The following is an 18,131-nucleotide window of genomic DNA, read 5'->3' as shown; positions in this document are numbered from 1 at the left end:
ATGATCTAGACACATTATCCAAAACAAAACAAAAAAATCTTTAATACCAACCCAGCCCTGGAGCCAGCTGTCCCTCCCCAACTGGAGAAGGCGCACACCGCCCCCTCCTTATTCCAAGGAACAGGGTCAATTCCCCACAGGCACAGGCAATCCTGGGGACAGACTGTTCTCAGGCCACCATGGAGCATGGCTCAGCACACAAATCTGTCCAGGGCAGATGGCCGGGCCCTCAGGGGCTTGGCCTTCTTCTCTTGCTTCTGTGGCTGTAGCTCAAGGCTCTGCCGGACTTTATCCTGGGTGGGGAGACAGGGGTAAGGTGAGAAGTGGCAGGCTGGCAAGAGCAGAGGCACTGGCAGGAGGGTGCAGCCCATGGGATGCCTGGCCCATCCCCCAATGATCATTTACCCGGTGCTCCTCATCCATGACCTTCCTCTTCCTCTTCACCAGGCTTGCTGTCGAGCTGCGGCCCTTCCGCTTTGGCTTCGGCTGGAAGGGAGCTTTGGCCTCAGGGTCGTAGCCCTAAGGTGGGGGTTAGACAAGGGTGAAATCCTCAGAGGCCAGGAAATGTGGCAGCCCCCATCTGCTGTGCCGTACTTCGGGGGACATGGCACAGGGAGCATGGGGAGGGGAGTAGGGCCTGAGCACTGGGGCCTGCTCCATACCAGCCTCTCTATCCGCTCCTTCTTCTCTTGCTCCAAAGAGATGACATCAACCTCTGCCAGGGCTCGTGGATCCAGACAGATGAGCTCTGCAGGGACCTGGAGGTGTCAGAGGCACAGGAAAGGGTCACAGGAGGGTAACCCAAAGAGGGACGGAGGCCAGAGGCTGCTAAATCCCACTCTTGCCAAGACTCTTGGGGCATGGGGAGCTCTCCCCAACCCCAGCCCAAACCACACACAGGCTCATGCTCACCTTCTCCAGCAGGGCCTTCACCTCCCACTCCTGGCGCTGCTTCTGGCTCCTATAAGGGTTACTCTCCAGGCCATCAAAGTTGGGTTCAGCAGCCCCTAGAGGGACAGAGAAGCATGGAGCCATAACCAGAACCCAGCCCAGCAGCTCCAACCCAACCAAGCCCTTTGCTCCTGGCTGTCTTGAGCCAACCCAAACTTCACCCAGAATTCATTCACACGGATCCCATCCCCTGGCCCACTCACCAGGGACCAGCATGCTGGTGATGCCGCCATTGTGCCCCACCCCCAGCACATCTTCAAAGGGGCAGAAATGAAGGCCATGCACGTGGCCTGAGAGCCGGTGGGTGAGGTAAGGCTGCTCCAGGGAGGGTGGGCTGGCCTTGCCCTGCCCTGCCCATATGTTCACCACGTCACCGATGCCTGCAGCCAGCAGTCCCCGCTGGGAAAAGGCCAGGTGCCCCGCTCCCTGGGGCAGGGTCCGAGCACTCAGAGGCTGGAACATCCCTCGTAGGTCAAAGATCTTCAGCTGGTGGTCCAGGCCAGAGGTGGCCATGTACCTGGTGGAGAGAGGGCAGTCAATGAATCTGTTGTGTGGACTTACTGAACAGGGCTGTGGCCAAGTGCAGGCGTAAAGTCTTACAGATGAGGAAACTGAAGCTCAGAGGAGGGAGAGCAAGGTGAGTGGCTGAGCTAGAATTCAAGTCAGGCCTGTCTCTTCGGTGTCTGTCCTCTTAATCAAAGGGAGAGCGCACACTCCCACCTGTACCGAAATGACATGTTCCGCTGCACACACAGCACGGTGGCTCAGCAAAGAGAAGGACTGACAGCAGTGGTCAGGGAGGACTTCATAATAAAACTGGGATTGGAGCTGTTCGAGGTCATTCTCAAGGAAGCACAAGAAACATACAGCAGGTACAAATGTAAGATCACCACAGCGTGGAGGTGAGATGGAAACAGGTCTGTTTTCGGGACTGGTGGGACAAGAGCTCTGCAGGATTACGAGGGGACAAATTGGAGGGGCTCTTTAAACTCAGACTGAGGACCCAGATTCCCCAACACTGCTCTCTAGCAATGAGAGATAAGCAGACAAGCTGAAGCCTTCATGGAGCTGAGAAAAGCGGAGGAAGCAATGACAGAATGCGCTGGAGGACGTGCCCCACCCTGTTTCCCTGGAAGAAGGGAGGGCAACACTCTTGGAATCCTGCACTGTGGCTGTTTGTTTTCAGAGGTTGGGAGTTTGAGAGGGAGGCTGAAGGGAGAGCAGCAAGGCCAGGGGATGTCAGTTTACCAAGAGGCCACGGACTCTCTTCTTCTTGGCTGTGAACCTCAGAAGAGGGAGCCTCAGAGAGGCTTCTCCGAGAGGCACGAGCCCTGTGATGGGACTGAACAGACGCCCAGCTGGACTCTACTGCAGACACAAGACGATCAAGGCCCCAGTTCCAGCAGGTAGGACGACCACCAGTGCTAGCCAGGAATTACTGAGGGCTCCTCGGACACAGGGTCAAACCTTTCAGTCAACCCACAACTCAAGGGCACATGCTGGCTTCTCTCCCCACTCTCTTTGGGATCCGCTGCACAAATCCCAGCCCACTGGCTGGAAGGCATCCAGGCTACACTACCACGCTTCTAAACTTGGAGAAAACAGTTTAGTTCTGAGAATCCAATCCAATCCTAATGCAAGCTTCCAGAATGCCTCTTAAGGCAGACACTAAGCCTCATCTCTTCTTGTCTGAGGTGCTCCCGAGGAGGACCAGAGATAAGCAGAGGTGGGCCTAAGATCAAGGACCACAGCTGTTCTCAAGGTGTTGACCAAATCTCAGGGAACTAAGTGATTAGGCCTTGGGCACAGCATTACCTGACCGAAACAGCTCAGAGAAGGCAAATCACAGCTTAGATTCAGGGGCCCACAGAAAGCACTCTCCTAAAGTCAGGCTGGCACAAATACAGAGTAAAAATAGTTGAGACAAATCACTTGGCCCCAAAGATACAACAACTATGGGAGGACAAGGGGGGGTCTGAGCATCTGGAAGGTTTTTATAAGTTGGTGGCTACCAGGCTGTTACTTTTCCTGACTTTCTTTAAAACCATTTAAAAATAAAGTTACATGGTTTATACCTCATGTAGAAGATTCCCGCACAGTAGTGTGAGAGGAAGAAAACAGCTGTGGGAAAGATCAGTCTGCCAACAGCACCAGGACACGCCAGAAGCAGGAAGAACCAGAGGCTGGAAAGTGGCTGCGAGCGTCATGCACCTTCACAGGAGAGCGCAAGGATGGAGAGAAACAGACCTCGGAGGGCCCTCCAGGGGACAGCAGCCGGGACTTCACAGGGGGTCATGGGCAGTAATGAAGTGATGTCACCAAAGTAGCTGAACCTGGGCACCCAGGAAGCACCCAGTAAGCAGCAATTTGGTTCCTGTCCTGATAGCTGAAGACCATGGGGCTGTGTAGCTAGAGGTGTCAAGTCAAATTCTGGGTGACAGGAAAATGTGGCAGAAAGGGAGCAAGCAAGGAGGAGTCAGGGAGTGGGATGACCTATCCCGTGACAGACACATTAAGTCTGGGGTGACAGAAGACAACGCAGCAGAAATTAAATGCATCTCCTGAATAATCATTTCTGTAAACTACAGCCCCCCCGTCTCTGTACATAAAGTGGAATACTGTACAGGGTAGGCTCGATGGCCTCTTCATCATCCTTGTACCCGCCCCCCAGCCCAGAACCTCAGCCCAGAGCCCAGCCCGCAGCAGGTGCCTGCGAGTGCCTAATAAAGAAAGGAATTAAGAGGAACACCCACTAATCCCATTAGAGGGAACTTGTGTGGAACACAGCACGCCAGGTACGTACACACACACACACACCCCTGATGGCACAGCGGGGCAGCTGCAAACTCCCCAGGAGTAGAAATTCAGAGCAGGCCCACCATTCCTATCCCTCATGTCACCAACCAGGCCTAAAGAGAGAACGATCACCTTCAATGATGCCAATGGTGAAAGCCAGGGCTCCATACTCCCTGGGCACCATGCTAAACTCTATATGCCTTAACTCACGTTAACGTCGAGGACGGCTTTACGAACTAAGCCCAGGGCTTGGTGACCTACAGCCCATGAGCCAAATAGCTCTGGCCCACCACCTACTTCTGGACAGCCCTCAAGCTCCGAATGGTTTGGCCATTTTTAAGCGCCCAGAAAAGTTCAAAAATATTTTGAAACAGGTGAAAATTACATAGAAGATTCAAATTTCAGCGTCCACAGAGGAAGGTGTATCGGAGCACGACCGCACTCGTTCACTGGCTTCTTCTGTGGTTGCCTTTGTACTACAACAGCCCGGGAGACCGGTCAGGACCGACACCACATGTGGCATGTCACCTCTTTGCACCACTTGTGGGCTCATGACAACTCACAGTGACACAGTTATAACTTGACAGCGTTTCAAGTACCACCTATCTCATCATCTGTGTGAAAGAGGTCTTTGAAGATGAAATAGGTAAAATCTCTCCAGAGATCCATGTTAACAGATAAACATTTGTAACTGGGTTTGCTGATTTAGAACATAACTTTGAACCTCAATTGAGCAAAATGTTATCCTCAAAAAGAAGAATCCAATTCTTCCCATTAGTGGACCTGTATTACAAAAATACTATATTCAGTAACTATTATATTTTTAATTTTATTGCTTAAAAATTTGTGATGCTTTGTTTTCTCTTACTCAAATACCTATATGATACACTCAAATTTGCCTCTTGGCCAGCAAAACCTAAAATCTTTACTATCTGGCTCTTTACAGAAAAAGCTTTCTGACCCTTGAGCTAGATACTCATCCCTACTCTTGGGGCGAGGAAAGTATGTGGCACAAAGAGGTTATGAAATGTGCCCACACTTACATGGCTGGTCAGTGGTTAACACGAGGATTTATTTACCTTCTTGTTTTTTTTGAGTAGGCTCCACGCCCATCATGGAACTCAATGCAGGCCTTTAACTCACGACCCTAAGATCAAAACCTGAGCTGAGATCAAGAGTCAGACACTTAACCGACTGAGCCACCCAGGTGCCCCAACGAGGATTTAAACCTAGACAGCTTGACTGGGAGTCTGTGCTCCTAAAGGCACACTGCCTTCTATACCTTTCTACCCAGCTATGACCTCCCCAGCACCTCATGACCAAACAAGTGACTTACGTGCCTGCAGAATCTACGGCCACAGCCCGGACCCCACCCCGATGACAGAGAATCTTTGCCAGTGGCTCCTTCATGGCCGGACTCCATAAGGACACGGTACCTGGGCGTCAGGAGAGAGGAGCCAAAGTTACTAATAAGCGCTGTGGTGATCACATCTGGGAAAGACAGGGTCTCAAGGCCAAGGGGTAACGAGAGGGAGGAACAGGGGCAACCTGAAGGCACTTGCAAGGTACAAACATAGAAGCAAAGCCGGTCAGGGTGATCAGAGAGTCAAAGCTCAGCCAGAGACCAACCATTGCTGTGTCCGAGATGGATGACGGCATTGTAAGGGTTCTTAGTCATGACATCCAGCCGTCCAGCCCGAGCGTTCAGAGCTGCCACAATCTTTCCCACTGACACATCCAGGTAGGTCAGAAACCCCGTCTCTGACTGAGAAAGAGAGAATGAGTCCTGATTGCCCTCTATCCTTCTACTGGGATCCCAGAGAAGAAGCAGTCTTCTCAAGGGCTGCCACCCAGTCCCTGTGCTCCATAGCCACTCACAGCCGTGGCAAGGAGGAAGTGGAAAGGCAGGAACTCCAGCCTTGTGACTCGGTCACAGCGGCGGATACAGTGGAGCTCGATGCCCTGGTTGTCATAGATGTGAAGCCAGCGATTCTGAGCGACAGCGAGCAGTGCCTCCGAATGCAGAAACCTGGAAGGAGGGGAGAAGTTGTTCAGTGGGAAAGGGGGTCAAGGGATGGTCATTCAATCCGGAAGGGGATGCCTCACCCACACTGACCGGATGTCCCGCACGGCCTCCATGACGTTTATCTCACACATGAGCCTCTTTGTTACCCAGTCCAGGGTGGCCACGTGACCCCGGCGCCCTCCAAAAGCCAGGTGTCTGTTGGAGGCAGGGGACAGGCAGAGTGTCAGTGCAGGAAAGCACCCTGACTCAGACCATTTGAGGTCTGTCCCACACCAGTCCCTCCTCTATATGCTCACCCTCACATGCAAACAAATCACAGGACCCTCCCCACATCATCAGCCTAAACATACACTGGTACAGCCGAGGAGGGTGTGGCTGAAGTGGTTAAGCAGATGAACCACATCCTAGTTCAACACACTGCTATCCAGCCTTACCTCCCGGTTGGGGAGTAATTCAGTCTGTAGGGTCCAAACTGCCTCAAGTTTAAATCAAAGTGCTGAGAAAGGAAAGAGTGGGGGGAAAAATCAAGAAAGAAGTGGCTCCTTTTAGTTGTTCCCTCTTCTAGTCCCCACTTCCACCTTGCTCTGCACCACCAATCCAGCCAGTGGCCCCTTTTCAACTCAGCCTCACCTTGGCCGCACTTGCAATATCCACAGCCTCCACAATGTCGGCCTGGCGTATCTTTGCTGTGTCTTCCCCATCCTCCCCTTCCAGAAACCTAGGAGTGAGTACTGGAGTTGCAGTAAAACTCCAAAACATGCAGCGGGTGGACCAACATGAAAATGAGAGAGAAAAGCCCCATAAAGCAGGGCCTTGCGGAGGCCCACATTAGGGTCCACTTACCCGGGTTCCTCAGCAAGCAGTAGTTCAGAACGAGCAGCTTTAATACTTATTTCCTCTTCCTCAGCTTCGGCCACTTCAAGTCGGTTTCGGGTTTTGGACTTCGAATGTGGCAGCTATAACATCGTTGGTGGGGGAAAAGTGGGAGAAGAACCAGACATTATGTGGCATCCCAGGAGAGCCACGCGCCCCCCCCCCCCTCCACCCAACTCACTCGTATACTCCTGGGCTGCAACTTCTCCCCACTCTCCGGCTGGTCCTCACCTTTTTGGATTTGTCAATACGACGGAACTTCCGAGCTACCTCCACAGGGACCGGGGCAGGGCCTGGAAATGGATCCTGGGCCTGGGGAAGGAGAAAACAATTAGCAAAGAGGCTAGGGTTGATGACCCCGATCCTTGCACCCGTAAAGCACAAGGGGACTTGCCCGCCACCTTTTCAGGTCCCAGGCTCACCCCGGACACGCTCCGCTGAGGCTCAGTATTCCTCCGTTCTCGGTGTTTCCTCGGGAGCTGTGGTTTCCTGGAGATCCGAGACTTCTTTGCGATGTTAGTGTTCTTTGGCCTCTGGGGGCGGAGCTCACGATTCCTCTTCTTGTTACGAGGGGGCCCTGGAGAGGCTCCCGCAGCGGTCAGAGTGGCTTCTTCCTCCCAGTACCTCCGCGGTTTCTACAGGCACATCAAAAGCTCTAATAGTCCACAGCCCGCGCCCCGCCCCGCCCCCCGGGACCCCGCAGCTAAAAACTGCCCTTCCTAGGGAGGAGATGTCTCTACCTTCTTCTTGGCCTGAAGTCTGTCCTTCTTGGGCGGGACATCCCTGCCCTGTTTGGGTGCTGTTTCCATCTAGCCCACCCGAACGACGATCCACGTGCAAACTCCTCTCAGCAGTCCCACAGACAGCTTGTAAAATCCCGGAAGTCCGCCTGCCCTCATCCAATCAGCGCCTACCAGGTCTGAAGCCTTCTGGCGCCATCTTGAATGAGGGCTCACTTTCTCGAGGGGCGGGGCAGGCCTTGACCCCGCAATCCGGGGCAGGCCTTGATCCCACAATCCGGAGCAGCTGCTTATGCCCGAGTAGTGAAAGAAAGGTAGTCCGGGGCTGGGGCCTAAGTAACGGTGCGCATTCTCCTTCCGGCTTCGTTTCCCCATCTTGCCTAAAACCTCCTGAGTCCAGTCTTCGGACGGAACACCGTTCATTAAACATGCCAAAACTACGGTTCCCGGCATGCATCAGAAGACAGCTTCCGGCGCCGTCTTTTCCCAGCATTCTTTGTTTACTTCCAGGTTTAGTAATACTGAAGGGAGAACGTGAGTAGGGTTGGGTTACGGTTGAGGGCTTTAGGGTCTTGCTGCGCCCGCCACCCACCGGGGCCGGGGTAGAGGGCTCTCCCGGCTGGGGTGAGGCTGCGGTGCCCCGGGAGGTTGCCTCCCAAGAGTGCTGTCATTTCCGCAGGCCAGGCCAGAAAAGGGAGTTCGGGTACCTTCCACAGTGTGAGACCCAGCGCCCCTCTCCCGCTCCCCGCAGGCCTTCGTCCCCGCCATGGCCGAGCTAATCCAGAAGAAGCTACAGGGAGAAGTGGAGAAATATCAGCAGCTACAGAAGGGTAAGGGAGCAGGGTCGGTGCAGCCTCGCCCCAGTCCCTTCACTCAGCCCAAAGCCAAACCAAGATAATGATTTCTGCCCCACCCGAGGCCCCGCGTGCAGCTCCTTCCCCATCTCAGTGCTCTTCCCCACCCACTGACCTGCTGCCACATCCTTGTCTACTTCCTTAGCTCCATTTTCTTCTCACCAGGATTGGGGTCAGGCGGCACATTTCAGGTTTCTAATCAAGCCTTTTTTCCCAACCCCCAGACTTGAGTAAATCCATGTCAGGGCGGCAGAAGCTTGAAGCGCAACTAACAGAAAATAACATCGTGAAGGAGGTGAGAGAGGACTTGTGGGGGTGAGGAGGGACCTGTACTGGCTTTGGTTCTGATCATGTATGTCCCATCCCTTCATCAGGAGCTGGCCCTGCTAGATGGGTCCAACGTGGTCTTTAAACTTCTGGGTCCTGTGCTGGTCAAACAGGAGCTGGGAGAGGCTCGGGCCACCGTGGGGAAGAGGCTGGACTATATCACAGCTGAAATGTGAGTCTTCGTTGGGCCACCCTGCAATGCACCTGACACCGCTGGAGTAGAGGTGTTGAGGAGCCGTTGTAGAGTAGCTCCCGAGTAGCCGCCTCTTGTCCAGTTCCTCTAAACCCTCTCCAGATCTCAGGTTTTCTATCAATCTCCTCCTTGTCTTCAGCACTCTCAGTAGTAAGTCCCATGAATTTCTCCTTATTTGCTTCTTTGTCTCTCTTCCCTCTCCTCAGTAAGCGATACGAATCCCAGCTCCGGGACCTCGAACAGCAGTCAGAGCAACAGAGGGAGACCCTGGCTCAGCTGCAGCAGGAGTTCCAGCGGGCGCAGGCAGCCAAGGCAGGGGCTTCTGGAAAGGCCTGACCCCGTCGGTGGGGGGGGGGGGGGGGGGAAGGGGAGGGGAGGGAATGAGGCAGCTCTAGGGTCTATACTGTAGCTAATAAAATGTGAAAACACCTGGCTGTTTTCTGACCAGCCACTTTCTGTCATAATTGTCTCCATTTGTTCCCTGGGCCTCTTCCACTTAATATGCACACCACGTACATTACTCCGTCAGGTCCAAATTCTTGTACCTGAAATCTCTCTGCAGCAGAGTAATCCTTCCTTCTTTCCTGAGACTAAAATCTGAAATGTATCAAACCTACTTGTCTGTATATGCAACCCTAATTCTTCCTTATCTTGGTTGGCACACCCTTTCAGGAAACAGGAGAAGAGCACTTACAACACAACAACTGTTGGGAAGGTCAGTTTAATGGCAGAACTCACAGTAATCTAAACTGAGACCCCAAGATGAAATGTTGTGACCCTCCTTGCTATGATTTCTTGTCATCCTCCAAAAAGCCCTGGCATCTCCCTTAGTCTCGTTCTAGAATTTGTTTGAATGTAGCTTAGACTGATTTAAAATCCCAACATGGAATGTTTTGTGACATTGTAAGTCCTCCCAAGTTTATACGTTATCCACAAAGTTGGTCTTCCATTTCTTTGTTCTAAAGTTGTTTCTTACAAATTTCCAACCAGGGGTTGTTCTTCAGACTGATCACTTTAACTGGGTGACTAGTACTTGATGTGGGTCTGTGACAACTGAAGAGAAAAACCTAGGAGCAAATAAAGGGACCCGGGTGGAGAGGGTCCTATTGTGAGGACTACTGTGAGGAAAACTTTTCACCAACACCTCGCTTTCAGTAATGGTGATAGAAAACAATGGGCCCCTTCTTGTTCCTTAACGTCTATCTTCAGCCATCTCCCCACCCCCACTCCCAGCAGCTAGACCATACACACTGCAAGGACCGAACAGGGGAGTAAAATTTAGGTAGTGTTTTGGTTTATTATCTTAGTGTTGTCACAGTGACAGGAACCCCTGAAGTAGGAAAAGGAACTCCTACTAGAACCTACTTCTTGCCATCCCCTCCCCCCAGGGCTCAGAGCCTCTAGGCTTTTCCTCTCCCCCTCCTTGTAGGCCTTTCCTTGGCCCTTGGCATGCTATGATGTGGCCAGGAATCAGGAACTGATCCCTTTTTCCAGCACTAGCTGTGTGCTGCATTCATGGGAAGTAGGGAGCTATACACAGGTAGCTGACTTGGTTATCAAGATTACGAGTTCCCACAAAGCTGGCTGTCTCGGCTGTCTTGTAAACCAGTGGTCCTTCACTGCCCCAGGGTGTTGGGCCACCTTTCTGGATTTCTTCTCAGTGCAAAAAGACTGCCACCGTTCAGGATGGCTACCCACATCTGGTATGGCCACCAGGAGTTCTGTTGAGCTGGCAGGGCTTCCTCCTCAGAACAGTGCCCGGGCAATCTTCCTCCCTGTGGCCTTGATCCTGGGAAAGGAACCCCCTCCTCCCTCACTTGGGGGAGTTCCTGAGGCAGAAGGGCTGCTGGTGAGACCCAGTGTAGCAGCAGAGGGCCTTCGCCGCTGCCGTAGGAGGAAATCGTGTGAAGCTCCATCCATAGCATAGAAGACGTTAGCCGAGGGTGGGATGGTCAGCTCTGCGTGTTCAGAGAGGGAACGTCAAGAACAGACACGGCCATCCCCCCCACAACCACCCGGACGTGGAAGCATTCCCATGGGTGGGCAGCACTCTCCTCTCAAGTCTGCCTTCCCTCATGGCCTCTGACCTCGCTCCCCTGGTAGCAGCTGCACGAGCTCATACTCCGAAGCCACCGCGGAATCGCGATTGTTTTTCTTAAGCACACGACTGATGACACTTGGAGCCTTGTCCTGGCTTGTCACCTGGTAGGACAGGAGACCAAAAGAGCAATAAGTTGGCCATCATCTCTGCTTTCCATCCTTTCAGCTCTAACCACTGATCCCAACCAAACATTTGGTTACTCATGTCAAACACTTTAGAATGAACAGGGAAACCCTATATGGCGGCTCCCTGGACTCCCCGGCGTCCAGTGAAATAGAGCTGCTTCCCTATGAAGAAACTGCTGTTGGTTCTGACAACCGAACATGGCCACCAAAGTTCTAGGTGCAGCAGCCGATGTCAAGTAGCCTTTAAAATAAAACAGCTGAGGGACGCCTGGGTGGCTCGGTTGAGCATCCAACTCTTGGTTTCGGCTCAGGTCATGATCTCGGTCATGAGATCAATTCTGCGTCGGGCTCTGTGGTGCTGGGTGTGGAGCCTGCTTAAGATCCCCTCCCTCTCCCTCGGCCCCTTCCCATCCCCCACTCGCGCACACGCACTTGCGCCCTCTCTCTCACAAATGAAATAAAAAAAATTTTTTTAAATAAAACAGCTGCCATAACCAAAGGTTAGAACTGAAACTAGAACTATCCTCCCAGTTGGCTATTCAAAGCTAAGACAACATCTGTAGTCCCACAAGGCATCACCCTTCACCCCTGCCCCAGCCCACAGCTTCCTCACCAAGATGCTCTTGTAGACACTGCCATCTTCCCCCAGTTCCATCTGGACTCGGATGATTCGGCAATCAGAGGCCCCTGGCCCAGACCCCCCACCTCCGTATCCAGTCCCCTTGGAGGCCCCCTCTGCACCCCCACTGAGTGGGGAACCACAGGAGGCAGAGCGGCGGTGACCTCGAGAAGGCCTAGGAGAGGAGGCTGGGGGAGAGAGGTGGCTGGGGTCAGCTGGACTGTGCAGGGATGGAGTGCTTTCCAGGGCAGAGTCCAGAGATGAGACAGATGGCCACTTCATGTGCTAGGGACAAACAACACAGGGGACTGGCATGAAGGCAGAGAGGTCAAGGAAGAAACGTTCGCAAAGGCAGGCCCAGTGTTGAGGTCAGAGGTCAGGAACAGAGCTCACCTGGGCCAGCCGGGTCAGCAAAGGAGCTGGGGTTCCAGGCACCTCATCTCCCCCCACGCTGGGCCGGTCCCAGGAGACCAGGGGGGTGGGTCCCCCAACAGAGCCCAGAACCCTGGAGTGGCAAGAGATTGGCAGGGTCAGAGGAAGAAGGGCTCCTCTCCCAAGTAGCCTCCCCAAGACACTCCCCCCCAACTGCTGACTCCCTCACTCTGTCCACTGCGAGATGACCAGCGTTGGCCGAAGCACCCGTGGGGCAGGAGGGTCACTGGTACCAGGTGGTTCCACCTCACAGGACACTCGGTGGCTGTGAAGAGGGCCAAAGGGCAGAAGTCAAGACGTGACACACCAATCCCCACACTTAGCCCCAGCCCCGGAGTCCCCACATCACCCAGCCAGTCACCTCTGGGCCTCTGTCAGTGGCCGGAGCCCCTGTAGCCACCGCTGGATATCAGGATCAGGTCGGAGGTCATAGCCACGACATTCGTTCTGGAGCCGCCGCAGCTCAGAAAGGACAGCAAACTCCTAGAGAGGAGCCCACAGACTGCAGGAGCCAAAACTCAGGGACCCCCGACTTTCCGCTCTGTCTCCCCATCCTGGGACATGGCTAGGGATGTCTGGCATCCGGCCCAGGCACTCCCCTCACCTTCCTCCGCTTGTCAAAATTGATGTATCCGTTCTGCAAGAATAATGGGGATGCGGTGAAGCCCAACCCTGCCACAGAGAGAACACGCCCATCCACGTCCAACTGAGACACACTTCACCCACCAGGCCTCTGAGCCCTCTGTCCCTCCCCTTGCCCCCCACCCCCGTCCTGCCCTAAACACTCTAGCTCACCCCTGAAATGGAATACCACAGGTAGAAGAGGTGTCCGTGTCACAGCTGGGAAAATTAGGGCTCAGAGAGAATGCGGAACTTGCCAGGATCCCAGTATCTGTCCCTTTAACAAATGCTCCACGTGCTTACATTCAGGCATGCTCTAAGCCTGCTAAACAGATTCGTCTAAGCCTCATGAGAACGGGCTGCCATAGACACTGTTGCTGCTTTCTCGTTTACAGATCACTGAGGCACAAAGAAGTTAAGCAACTTGCCAAGTAACAGAACCAGAGAGCTGGCAATCTGGCTCGAGCCCTGGAGTTCAGTGCCAACACCCTGCAGCATCCTTCTGGAAGGTCTGTCTGACCCTGAGGCCCGCTTGTCCCCTCGTCACAATGCGCACACGAACACGCACACACACTGACCTCCAGCTCATCCTTGGAGGCCGCATCCAGCATGACGAGGTCCTTCAAGAAGGTGCCAAGGTATGGGACCACACCCTGAGGTCAGAGGTCAGGGTCAGAAGCCCATCCGATCTGAGCGCTCTCCAGCCCTCTGCACTTTCCTAACCCATTGCCTTGGTAGACAAATTTAATTCCATCCTCCACTCCCCACTATGCCTCCCCTTTCCACCCCTCAGACCACCTTCCCCTCAACACACTCCTTACTCCTTCACAACCACCCCCCAGCTAGTAACTCACCCCACCCCGGGAGCCAGACCTCGGGGCCTTCTTGGAATTTGGCTCCAGAGAGGGCTGCAGCTTCACCTCCTGGTAGTGACAGAACAAGGAGATTTGAGTGTGGGATGGGGAGCGGAGATGACTGGGAAGACCAGCGAACAGGGCCTCACCTTCAAGAGGAGCTCCCGGCTCTGGGAATAATTATCCTCCTCGGAGAAAATGTGGCAGAGGCTGGAGAAGACTCTGAGGCTGTCCCTGGGGGGTGGAGGGCAGCAGCCTTGAGGACGGGCCAGGCTCGCCCCCACGCCTCTTCCCAGCCCTCAGCTCCCATCCAGTGCCCCATCCTCCCCACCTGGCTGCTTCCCCCCAGGCTGCTCGAAGCCTGTGGATGGGGCTGGATTGCAGGGCCGACACAACAGCATAAACTGAAGAGAAGTTTCGGAGCAGACGACACTCCTGTGGGGGTCACAGAGATAGGCCTGAGCTTTGGAACCTCTCTCCACACCAGGGTCCCCAACAGGGCCAAGCCTCTCTCTTACCTCTGCCACGCGGATCCACTTCTCCAGGAGCCGGGCCCTCTGGGGAGGACGGAGTGGCCGAACAGTCACCTCCCCGGGCCCCTCTCCAGTTGAGGTAGCCCCCAGGACAGAGCTGACCACCGCCCCTGCCACCTTGTTGAACTGTGTGACAGTAGCTCGGACAGATGGGCAGAGGTGGGAATGTCCTGGCCGGTCTCTGTGACCCCACAGACTCCCCAGGCACTGAGAGGGGACCAGATTGAGAAACAGCTCCTGCAGGGCAGAGGGCAGAGGTTAAGGTTCATAGTCAAATGAGGTCAGCCTTCCAATATCAGGGGTGTGAGGATCTCAGGTGGCCAAGGAACCAAAGGGGCATGGGATTTGAAGGGTAACAATCAACGGGAATAGGGGAAAGGTAAAAACTGAGTGGACAAAGGAGGCTGGGAGCTGGATCAGGAAGGGTTGGAAGCAAGGAAAGGATCTGGAGTCAGGGAGAGGTTAGTAAGGGGGCAGGGGGCACGGGGTCAGAGGTCAGGGTCTCACCGCATCTAGCAGGGTCAGCTGTTCGGCCAAGTGGTCAGCGAGGAACACCAGGACATCCGTGGGGTCAGCAGGGGGATCGCCGGGGAGGGCCAGGGGCTTAGGAAGGTCGGGGGCCTGGGGGTCCACCCGGGACCGGAGGTTGCGGATGAGGTCAGCGCTGCCCCCCCCAACACCCTCCCCTGCTGCATACCCGGTCCGAAGCAAGAAGCTCTCAAGCCGGTCAAGCTGACCCTTGACCTCAGAGCCAAAATCCTCAGGGTGAGAGGCCAGCCAGGTTGACAGTACAGAGATGGCTACCCTGGGAGAAGGGGAATCAGCCAGGGGTCAGATATCAAGCTGCAGCCCAGCCAGAGGGAACTGTGAGGTTAACAGCCAGGGGTCACTCACCCTATTGTCCTCTCTAGTTCATCAGTAGGATGAGATTCAAGGGCTTCCAGCCTGGGAAGGAGAAAGATTCTATCTGCCTGTTTTTTCCAAACCCCCAGTGGCTTTGACTTTTTTGGTGGGATTTTCTGGCTTTAGAAAGTCCAGACACCTCCATAACCCTTGGTCCCTTATGAGCCTGACCTGTCAGCCACAAGCCCTAGCAGGGCAGGCGTGGAGGTGAAGGCCCGGTGGGTGGCCAGGAAAGCTGATGTGAAGGTCACGTCAGCCCCTGATGTCCGGGCATCCAGCAGGTGTCTGACCAGGGCCTCCAGAGTGCCAGCTCGGAGCCTTCTGGAGGAACGTGGGGGAGGTGCTGGGGCCTGGGGGAGACAGAAGGAAAGTCACTGACCCTTTTTTCAACTCAGCCCCTAGATCTCAAGGGAAAATCCCAGATCTACGAGATGGTCCAGCCTTGTTATATTAAGATTCAGAGACAGTCAGACTTGACCTAAGTCACACAGCAGAGTTCTGGTCTCCAGACCACTGACTTAGCATTCTGGCCAAAAAGTTGGCCAGGGGACGAGGTACTGGGAGGTGATGGGTCAGAGATGAGAAGCCAAAGTTAGGATCTCACCAAGGGATCAAGAGGCCGATACTGGCGGCTTGTGACAGTGAAGGTGGCACCATCCTCCTCCTCATCCCAGACAGACACAGGGGCCTGGAGGAGCAAGGAAGGGGAGGTCAGAGAGTCCCACACCACCCCCCACTGCCCCCAGCCCTCACCCCCAGGCCCTACTTCTCCCTCTGTACCCCTCACCTGTGGTGGCGGGGGACAGTACCAGCGAGTGCGAGGGATGGGGGGGGCTGGTGACCCCAGGTCTCCCCCACTGGGGCCCAGACAGCCCCCCCCAAGCCGCCTGAGGGCCCGGTGGAGTCGAGGGGGTGGCAGTGGGGGGGCAGGTGGAACGCAGGAACCCTGGGCCTGGAGACCGCTGTAGCCCTTTCCCCCCAGAGCTGAGAAGCAAGGTGCAAAGGATAGGAGGGGGAAGCGAGAGAGGCAGAAAGCCAGAGGCAGAGACCTTGAGAAGCTGGAACCTCAGTCACGGGCACAGCCGCAAGCTCCGCCCTCCCCCGCAGGAACTGACCAAGCCCCAAGAGTTAGTCCTTCCCCTTAGCCCCCTTTCCCTGGTCCCTCAGTGCTGGGAGACCCCCCTCAAGGTGGCGGCTCCAATCCCAGTACAGGAAGGAGAAGGGGAAGTTGGGATGATGGGGGGGGGAGGGCACCAGCAGACTCAGAGAGTCACGTGGCCCCAGCCCCTCCCCCAACCGATCCCGAAAAACCAGCCCTGCCAGTCACCCTGCCCTCACCCAGTCTCTGGACCCAGGAGTCCACGGCCTCAGGGCCCCGAATCCAATTTCTGGCCCCTCCTGAGCCCCCAAATCCTGCTCCTGGCTACCACCATTAGTCCCGGAGGAAAGCAGGTGATCCCCCCACTCGGCCTGGATCTTCCCTCCAAAGTCCAAGAACCCGGGCTTCCCGCCTCCACTCTTGCCCAGCGGGAGAGGGGGAGGGGTCACGAAATCGAAGGGTTCCCTCCCCAATCCCAGAGTCAGAGAAGCCGGTTACTGTGGAAACAAACCCCTCCCCGCCAAACAAAAACAAGGAGGGCGACAGGGACCCAGACACGGTGCCCAGAGAGGCAGGCACAATCAGGCCGAAGCAGGGAGAGCCAGAGACTCGCAGGACACAGAGCCAGACGCTCTGGCAGGAACAGGGAAGGTTCCTGCGGGCAGGTCCTGAGTCACACTGCCATGGGGAACCACGGAAACTCCGGGACTCCCCGCAGCGGGGAGACAGGCAGACACCCAGCAAGAGGCGCGGAAACAACCGAGGCTGGGAGGAAGAGATGAAGGGACACAGAGACACGAGAGAAAGGTGGAGAGTCTCCGAAATGTATACCTCCCCGACTTCCCACCACTCAGGTCTCACCTCGTCTTCTTCCTCCTCCTCCTCTTCCTCCTGCCCCCCGCCCACGCCCTGGCCACCTGGGCCCCCACCCTCTTCGGGGTCTCGGCTCCGGAAGCTGCTCAGCACGACTCCCCCGGGGGGACTCGTGTCCCAAAGCAGCCGCAGGGGCCGCGGGAGCATGGCCGAGTGAAGGAATCAGCGGGGTCGGGCCATGGGGGCGCCTGGGGAGAAACGGAGGGGGGGCAGGTGGAGAGTCAGGTGGGCGCGGGGGATCAGGGAGGGGAGGGACGCGGGTGGGTGCCTAGGTGACCGTATGGGAGTCCTGGGGGCGGGAGCAACACAGGAGTGGAATATAGGGGTCTCTGGTGCATTTTGGGGATGGGGGCTCACGAGTATCGGAACGGGCAGGGTCACAGGGTGCTCTGGCTCTGACCTGCTCGGGAATGGTGGGAGCAGTGCGGGTCCCGGGCCGCTGTTCCCGTCGGTCTCCGGTCCCCAACCGAGTCCCTGGACCGAGTCCCCTCCTCGGCTTTTCCGTACCCCCCCGTTACCCCCCCGCCAGGCTCCCGGGCCCTCCCGCCCTTTCCGCTCCCCCCCACGTCCGCCCGCTCCGACAGCAGGAGCCAAAAAGGGAAGGAAGTGAGGACAGGAGCCAGGGCCTCGGACTAGGGCAGCGCTGGACGCCCAGCGGCCGGGACCCAGAAGCCAGGGTTCCCAGCTCCGCTGTCCTCGGGGCCCCCTACACGGGGATCCTGGAGCCCACGTCGCCCCGCACTTAATTGGAATAAAGATTCCAGTCTCCAACTCCCCAGGAAGGACAGGAGCCGAATTTGACATTCCCCTCCACCCCACAACACCGAGGCTAAAAATCCCGTGGGAAGCGTTTTAGGCTGAGACGCATCGGTTACTCCACCCCGCGGGGTTACGCTCCCCACCCACACCCACGCGTGTAGCGGACCGAAATCCACTCCGCGTTTTCCGAGGAGCGCGGGGTTCCCGCCCTCTCGTAAGGGGGCGGAGCAGGAAGCCGCCACTTCCGGTTCTAGATTCCGCAGTCCCGGGTTTCCGGCGCTCGGCGCTTGTCTGTGCGATCCCTTCTGCTCACCACCCCCCCACCAAAGCCCGCTGCTAGAGGGCGTCCTGCCCGCCATTAGTGGCGCTCTACCCCGACTCTCCGGAGGGTTGGGTGTCGCCAAGGCGTTTGAGAGGTCGGGGGTAACTGGAAGGGACCAGAGGTGGCTGTA

At 55.8% G+C, this 18,131-nt stretch overlaps 3 protein-coding genes across 3 annotated transcripts; 1 reads left to right on the top strand and 2 right to left on the bottom strand.

Moving 5' to 3' along the window:
* Positions 1-19: 19 nt before the first annotated feature.
* WDR46 (WD repeat domain 46) lies at positions 20-7,543 on the bottom strand. The gene is made up of 15 exons (XM_008693436.2): positions 7,387-7,543; positions 7,069-7,281; positions 6,878-6,958; positions 6,617-6,729; positions 6,404-6,491; positions 6,208-6,269; positions 5,864-5,968; positions 5,626-5,776; positions 5,377-5,512; positions 5,084-5,183; positions 1,155-1,468; positions 913-1,007; positions 663-758; positions 406-519; positions 20-293 (listed from the first exon to the last, which is right to left on the bottom strand). The coding sequence occupies exons 1-15, from the start codon at positions 7,453-7,455 to the stop codon at positions 192-194; spliced, it is 1,839 nt and encodes a 612-aa protein (XP_008691658.2). The 5' UTR covers positions 7,456-7,543; the 3' UTR covers positions 20-191.
* A 350-nt stretch (positions 7,544-7,893) lies between these two features.
* Positions 7,894-9,209, top strand: PFDN6 (prefoldin subunit 6). The gene is made up of 5 exons (XM_008693435.2): positions 7,894-7,920; positions 8,066-8,216; positions 8,465-8,535; positions 8,615-8,739; positions 8,967-9,209. The coding sequence occupies exons 2-5, from the start codon at positions 8,153-8,155 to the stop codon at positions 9,094-9,096; spliced, it is 390 nt and encodes a 129-aa protein (XP_008691657.1). The 5' UTR covers positions 7,894-7,920; positions 8,066-8,152; the 3' UTR covers positions 9,097-9,209.
* An 828-nt stretch (positions 9,210-10,037) lies between these two features.
* Positions 10,038-17,447, bottom strand: RGL2 (ral guanine nucleotide dissociation stimulator like 2). Its single transcript, XM_008693434.2, has 18 exons — positions 17,321-17,447; positions 16,909-17,108; positions 15,553-15,636; positions 15,120-15,298; positions 14,940-14,990; positions 14,553-14,850; positions 14,031-14,282; positions 13,844-13,947; positions 13,662-13,746; positions 13,513-13,581; positions 13,237-13,311; positions 12,642-12,674; positions 12,399-12,520; positions 12,207-12,302; positions 11,999-12,110; positions 11,600-11,890; positions 10,848-10,962; positions 10,038-10,718 (listed from the first exon to the last, which is right to left on the bottom strand). The coding sequence occupies exons 2-18, from the start codon at positions 17,065-17,067 to the stop codon at positions 10,507-10,509; spliced, it is 2,337 nt and encodes a 778-aa protein (XP_008691656.1). The 5' UTR covers positions 17,068-17,108; positions 17,321-17,447; the 3' UTR covers positions 10,038-10,506.
* Positions 17,448-18,131: the final 684 nt, after the last annotated feature.

The sequence above is a fragment of the Ursus maritimus genome, unplaced genomic scaffold (assembly GCF_017311325.1).
Source record: "Ursus maritimus isolate PB19 unplaced genomic scaffold, ASM1731132v1 scaffold_30, whole genome shotgun sequence".
NCBI classification, from domain to species: Eukaryota; Metazoa; Chordata; class Mammalia; order Carnivora; family Ursidae; genus Ursus; species Ursus maritimus.
Note: the sequence above shows the minus strand (reverse complement) of the source record. Positions and strands in the feature narration are given on the sequence as shown.